Raw genomic sequence first — 7,797 nt, forward strand, 5'->3', positions numbered from 1 at the left:
TTTACCACTTAGCTCTTCTGGCATACCAGGTACAGAGCAGCATGTATTTCTTATTGGTTAGATATGTAATAATTAGGATGTCAAAACTCCATCATATCATTGCTTTGAAAGGCACTACACTGCACTGCTTTTAGCTTCTATGCAAGACAAGCTCTAACACAACTTACTCCCTTGTTTGAATAATTTTGGTGCTGCCTCAGGAGCTCCTGCACCTCAGGATGCCAAGTCATGAGCTGTTTATACCAGTGAATGAACAATTACTGAGAAGCATAGCACAAGACAAATGCTTCTTTGAAAATGCATCCCAGACCCTATGAGACAAGTAGGGGTAGAAGACATCCAAGAGTTCAGAAACTCTTTGCATAGTTTTCTGAGTGTTGCTGTTGTTTTTTTCACTAAGTGACCTGCCCCAGGGGAAGAGTGTAACACAGCCAGATCTTCATAGCACAATATCAAATTTGTTTGTTTTTCTGTTTTTTCTCTTGAAACCGGCAAGTTTGCAGAAACTGGAAAGCTAAGGAATTCCATTCTGTAGCAGTGTTCCAGTGGTAATTTATTTTCTGACAAAAGATGGAGCAGAGCACAAAGAGACAAAATACAACCCTACTTCTGGTTTTAATATATTGTCAGATTTTAATCATTTTGCATCTCCTTCCTATGTATATACGCAGCGATGCTGAAGGGTCAGACCCACTATTATATACACACCACAAGAATACAATTTTTTTTCTCTTTAGGTAAATGCATTGTATCTCTTCTGGAATATGTCTGCATTATTTTACAACTGTCATGATTCACTGCTAGCATTACTTACCTATTTATTTAATTTAGCCACCCAGCTTCCATAGTGCTTCTCAAGACTTAGCTCTAAATTACGGGGTTTTTTACATATTGCACATAACCTGATGTGAAGAAAACTTTATCAAATTTTAAAAGTATCTTAACATAGTGATAAAACCATTACATCCTTTCCAATTAAACAATTACTTCACATGTGTTACAGGTTATGCAGAATGGCTATGCACCTGAAAGCTGGTTTAGATACTATAAAACCAAACAAGCAGCACTTAAAAAAAATTCTTTAAATCAAGAAAACAGATTCTGTATTAGAAAATGCCTCTTCTAGAGAGTCACACAGTTTACCTTTGCTTTAAATTAGACTTGCTATCCAGGTGGTTAAGGAGACCTGGAACAATTTCTGTCATCAGATTTAGTAGGCAGAGAGCATGCTTCTATTTCCCAGGGCCCTGTAGCACAACCAAGCACCTGTGTTTAAACTTTTGCAATTCAGTCTGACTCAGTGAGGCAGGGACCTGTGCAAAGGCCAAGCCTGGCATCAGTGGGAGTGAGCAGTTCCCACCTCAGTCAGAACAGGCTGTGCACAGCCCATCTAGCATTCCTCTGCAGCACTCCAGGAGGGTTTGCATCCCAGTAACACTGTCATTTAGTAGAAAACATGCAGTGCTTGTTAGTGCTTTCTTCTTCAGCAGCACATTTGAAGGACTGTGTAGGCTACAGAAGCAGAGCAATATGTAAGACAGAGAACATCTGTATTAGTGAAGAGCACAACTGATACTTTCAAAACAGTGAAGTACTTTACCACCCATCTGTTTTTAACTGCATCCAACTAGGTTACACGTCACTGCTCAGTTTCCATAAATGTGCCTTCAACAGCATGAAACCATCTATAATGACAGTGTGCATTTTTTTTATGCATTAACTCTTACCTGCAGAAAACCAGCCTACAATAAGGAGGTGAACATAAGTGAACTTAAAGCACAGAAAAGTTCCAAAGCAGCAATAGGCATTGTTACTGGTGTAAGATTTCAAAGTCTCCCATTCAGTAGCTATCATCCCCTGCCATGCAAGAAGGTTCATCATCATATCTAACCAACAATGTTTTGTGACACTGTAACAATTTAATCCACTGATTCCTATCTAGATGTAATATTTTTTCTTGGGGTACAGTCTTATTCATCCTGATGTCACCTGGAAGTCATCTGCGAGTATTGCTTAGCATTGTACCTAAGAAGAAGGCCTAAACACATAATGAGAGACAACTGAAGAGGGCAAATTCCACATTAGGAACAGTCTCTGCTTTGGCCAGCACGAGACTCACACGGTGCCTTTGACTGTCCTAAGGGTTGGCATGACAGAGGGACAAGATCACCACTTGGAGCCACCTGCTCCTCAGGTCCAAAGGCAGTGGGCCAGGCAAACCTGTCCCAGTGCTGCTAGTTGGATAGTGCTGGTCTATTAAAAAAAAAAAAAAGTCTTTGGCAAGCACTTCTAGAAACAGTCCCATTCATCGTTCTTGCCTCACAAACAATTAAGTTCAGCAAGCTGCTGCTAAAGCAGATTTTTAACCCTGTTAATTCAAGAGCATGCAATTGTTTTAAACAAATTGGTATGTGTATTACACTATAATGTCTTCTTTTGTGAAAAGTAGGCCAACGTATTCCTCTTCTTTTATTGCCAAGACTTGCCTATTTATTCTTAATCAGCAGATAATTTTGCTGTATGTACCTCAAAGTGTGGTCCCGTGAACTGAATGCCCAATGGCAGCTGGAAAGCATTAGCCAGTCCTTTAGAGTATGTCTACTGGCTTGGTTCCCTCCAGGATAAACCCTTTTTGCATACTCCAATTCTGTTTTGCCATGTAAACCAAAGCAGGTTACCAGGCAAAGATCCACAGATTCATTTCAGCCATTTAACTGATGACATTTATGCAGCTGTGCTTTACACAGCACATTCTTAAGTAGAAGAGTAAAGCCTGAAGTTTGGCATGGGAGTTTACAGTTATACAACTATATAATCTGATTCACTGGTCAGTTTTGACTCTGAGTTCCCAGCTGAGCATATAGGTACCTGAATGTACCTGATAGGTACCTAATTGAGGTGCTTTGTATCTGTAAGTCAAATTTGAAACTTTGGACCCTAATTACTTGTTTAGGCATTTAAATATAAATAACTAAGCACCACTGCTTCTTACTGGCTTTAGCAAGATGTGGAAGCTAAGCTGCCTATGCCTAGTCATGAGCACAGCTATCCACAATGCATATCCCTGCAATATTCACTCCATGCAACTCTGCTGCTCACACATGCATTGAATTCTGTTTCTGCTGGTAATACACTTCTCTGTATACTTGCCATGATTTAACCTGGACACACACTGGTCTTCCTCCTGATGACAGAGAATCTCAGAGCTGGAGTTAATAGATTTGTTGACATACGCCAGGCCTCCCTTATATCAGATAGTGATGCTATGGCATGTTTCTGCCACCAGCACCTTTGCAAAGATTTTCTCCTTGCAGAATATATGTTAATTCAAACAGCATCCATCTACAACTAAAACTCCAACAGTTTGCAGAACTCGAAGGCAGCAAAAAGGGCATGTCAGTGGTCCTTCCCTGAGCATCCAGTGCTATAAAGTCTGCTTGAACAGATCGTCTAGCATACGCACAGATTTTCTGCAAATATTATCCTGTGCAGAAATTTGTCTGACTCTTTGTAATATACTTCTCATTACCTTATTATTTTTTTTTATTTCCAACTTAACAGCAAAGAGAAAGCATTATTTACAATAACTGTCTCCTGTGTGCCAGTATGCATATAAATACAAATATATATATATATATCCTGATAGGGCAATAAGGCAGTTAACTCAATATAGCATATACCGGAAGATGCATCTAAAAAGGTCATAATCTATTCCCACAAGACAGAAAAAAGTAAAGTGATGCACAGAAATGTAACAGGAAGAAAACAGCAGTAAGAGGAGGAAACAGCATATAAGGAGAAATTCCTGTCAGACAGTCCTGTTAGATGGTGAAATAAGATACCCAGCCACAGAAATGTAAATCCATTGCACAAAAAAAAAAAAAAAAAGTAAACGAAACTTTATACATCACTTCATTTAAAACAACGCACTTAGATGTACAGACAGCTCAACACAAAAGTCTATTGTATACTTAAATACAGTTTTAATCACTTTGAGACACAGAAGTGAAGGGCTTGATAGATAGCACAGCAGAAGCACAGCCAGAAGCACTAATGCCCTGTGACTTCACTCCATGTTCTGCACCTCCCACTGTGTCACCAGCCTGGCTCATGTCCTGGAGAACCACCTTTATTATTAATAACTATTAACCTCAGCCTCCTCCCCAGAGCAGTCTGATGTGGCTCACTATTGCAAAAAGCAAGCCAGTCTATGAAGACTACACAATGCAGCTGGGATGTAGGCACTGCAGCAGAGCTCCCAGAAGTCATTTCCAGCCCTGCAAACCTTTAGTGCCCTTGTCCTGGACACTTCTGCTTCCTGAGCAGGCAACGTACACAGGGCACACTGCTCACAGACACAAGAGGATACTGTCTTCGCCCTCCAACTCCCCCAGATATCTAACAAAACACCCTGGATATCTGGTAAGCCAACCAACACCTTCTGACCAGCTGTTCCCACCACAGCCAGCCATACTGAAGTCTATCTATCTTTAACCGTATAGCTGCTCCTTGCAGTTAATACCTGAGCACACAAAGTTGAAGTCTACTTGTATTAATAGATACCAGTTGCTGAATTTTTGCCACATCATTACAGGTATTTGCAGCAGTACATCAACTTGCAAGTTACAACTGCCTTTAGGTGCCAGACTGTATCAATAACATACGCAGGCTAACTCAGCTTACTACTGTTCACTTTGCTTGGTATCTGCATTGAGCCAGTAGGGATTTCAGGGGAATTTTATGGGTCACTAAAGTAAGAAATTGTGTATCTCTTGTGAGGCACAGTTTACAGCTTCCCAAGACTACTGGAGAAGTGAAGGTCAGGCTCCTGTCTTGTGAGGAACTAGAGGTAACATCCTCACAAGGATATTTTGCTGTTGCCTCACTGATTTCATTGTTTGCTGCATAATATGTTTTATCCATAAAAGCTGGAAAGTTAAACTTCCCACCAAGTACAATTATTGATGCCTACTGTCTCAGCCAACAGAATGGTTGCACTTCTTCCCTGCTTACACTTTATGCATTATTGTATACATGCTTGAAACCTTGCTTCAGTCTTCCCAGGCTTTTGTTTAAACCACTCAAGACTGTAAAGTACTGCTTACATTTTACATATAAGTTGATTTCAGGACAGTTCATTTTAGTATTTTTTTGGCTCTAAGTACTGATTAAGCCCCAAGCAAAGAACAGAAATATGTTTATCAGCTGTAAAACCATTAAAAATTAAGAAACATGCATTTACCAAGGGAAAAATATAAAAATGTATACTAAAACATCCAGACTTCATATTTTCTATGTCTCAAGGCAATAGCCTTAAAGGCAGTTTCTGGTACCACAGCTACCAAAGGTGTTTACTCTCTCAGCTCCTCCAGGTGACTTTCTCAAAATCCTAGAGCAGATACCAGCTGAGGAATGCAGGTTAAATAGAAAAACAGGCTGCACAGCAACTCCTGTATCATAATTGCAAAAAAGAATACTTGGAAAAGTCTGATGCCCATCTAGCTTTTGTTTCAGCCAAAACCTGGTTATATTGCCATCGTACAGCCCCTTGCAAGACAGCAACAAAGGCCAAGCAGTCCTCCATATCTCCTGTTCAAGAGAGTGTTATTCCAGGAATGCTGAATTTGAACTACCCTTAGCAGCAACAATGAAACTGAGAGCAAGTGGCTTCCCAGAAACCACAACTGTTGAAGATAGCCCCATGCAGAAATGACCACATTTCAGCAAGTGCTACTGTCAATCACTGCAAGCCAGCGTAGAGGAAATGTAATTGTGATAACTAGGTATTTTTAGTGTTTATAGAAGAAGTGAATAGTTTAGCCTTGTTGCTCACAGGAAAGGAGATCATTACTATGCCATGTTAATGTCAAGTTCTGGAGCATACATACAGACTGTGCACAGAAATTGGGTGATGTTTTTCCTTTTAACACAAGGCCAAATCAGGCAGCATCTTCCATATTAAGTTTCCGTAACAGGATCTCTAAAAAAGGCTACATAATCCTTAAGTTGTTTTGGATTTGATTTGGAATTGTCATGCGATTAGGTTTTGCAGAACTGGGTTCTGGATTGACAGCTTTCATTGTTACAGCATATGGCAACCAGAGCAACTTGTGGCAGATGTGATGCTTAGTCACTGTTAGCTAGTTTTAGATGATCAATGTTATTATAATCAAGGCAAATGTGAGATGTATTTGACATTTAAGAGTTTTGCAGCCTCTCCATCATGCTTAAACTACTTCTGTCAGGCAGCAACACAGCAAGATTCATTCAGAGCTGCAACAGTGACACAAAGTCATATTTAAGAACTAATGATGCAATTTGCTGGAAGTCTGTGTTCCAAAACCCCACATTTTTAACACAACGTGTTCCTCCAGGGGACTACAAAGACCACCTATTACAATGAGTGAGCTCATTAAGCATGCAGCTCCTTAATCTTGCAAGCTGTTGCAAGAGGGTGAAAGGTTGAATTATCAACTTGGACAGGACAGCTCTCTCTCCTGGGCCAGCTGAATAGAAAGTGTTTGAGCAACAGCTTCATTACTATTGAGTGTACCTTTGCACACAAGCAACGCAGTGCTATTTAAGCAACTTGCTTCCCTGACAAGCAAGCAAGACAATCCCAGAAATTAATTGTCAAAAATTTATTATGAAAGCTTCAATAGCAGCAAATATTTCAATAAAAATTATTGCATTATTAAATCGGTTCTGCAGAGTAACTCAAGTGGTCCGTTAAAGTCTGCTCACTTTGGAGTCTCTGTATTTGTCTCAGTAAACACTCTAGCAGTCCATCAAATATTTTTACTTTCTTCTGTGTTTTGTAGACAGCACCAACAGTTTCTAGTTACAGTACTCTGCCCAGTCCTTCTGAAAAGTTTTGGCCTGCTTCCCCCAGCTTTCTCTCTGCCTTCTGAAACATCTCCACTCAACCAGGAAATCTGCAATATTTTTAAGTTCCATGGCATGTCAGCCTCTCCACAGTTGCAGGCTACTGAGGCTAACTGGTGAGGCAAGCTGTTCTCCTCTTTCTCCTCTGTAAGAGCCCACTGCATGCCCGTCAGAGTGACTTTAATCCAGTCTCTTGACCAGGCTAATCCATGGAATCAGCAGCATGTTGCACACTTCAGTGAACTCACACCATGTTGAGAATGCAACAAAGGTTTCAGCCTCCCCAATGCACTGAATGACCATCACTCAGGCAGGGTGATGGTTGGAACCCAGTCGTTGACATTTCGGCTCTCTTCACAAAATGAGTTCAGCTTTTCTAGGGCTGGGTTCTTCCATCCATCTTCATTTGGGTTCTGCCAGAAAGAAGTTGCATGCCATGAGTGCTGATGCCAGCTGAAGTCATCACAATATTTACAGAAGCATTACCATAGGAAACAAGGCATTTTCAGATGGTCTCTGCCCTGACAGACAAAGGAGGAAGAAGAGCTGCTACCCTTGTGAACAAAGGAAATCCACAGTTCTGAGAAGCATACACTACTACTAGTACACCTCCTCAGCTGACTAGCTGTACAGCATGCGCCAAGCTCCCTTCCTTTGCCCAGGAGAGGATCTGACTAGCAACGGAAGATGGGGCCAGCACCAAAAGGCTCTAACCGAGCAGAGCCGAGGCAGGCAGCTCAAGCACAGGCAGCTCAAGCACAACCCCGGCGGGCAGCGCCCCGAGCGCCGCTGGTCTCCCGCGAGGAGGAGGACACCCACCGTGATGAGGATGCAGTGCAGGTCCCGCGGCTCCCCAGACTCCTCGCTGGGCCCGACGATGGCAGCCAGCTTCGCCACGTCGTTCAACCGCAC

The 7,797-nt window shown here is 41.5% G+C and overlaps 1 protein-coding gene across 1 annotated transcript; it reads right to left on the minus strand.

Annotated features, from left to right (window-relative positions):
- Positions 1–6,626: 6,626 nt before the first annotated feature.
- GADD45G (growth arrest and DNA-damage-inducible, gamma) lies at positions 6,627–7,797 on the minus strand (the record flags this gene model as incomplete). The annotated part of the gene is made up of 2 exons (XM_009995691.1): positions 6,627–7,298; positions 7,705–7,797. Coding segments are annotated over 2 exons (204 nt in total), but the record flags the coding sequence as incomplete, so codon positions are not given.

This window comes from Chaetura pelagica, unplaced genomic scaffold (assembly GCF_000747805.2).
Source record: "Chaetura pelagica isolate M959 unplaced genomic scaffold, ChaPel_1.0 scaffold163, whole genome shotgun sequence".
Taxonomy (NCBI): Eukaryota; Metazoa; Chordata; class Aves; order Apodiformes; family Apodidae; genus Chaetura; species Chaetura pelagica.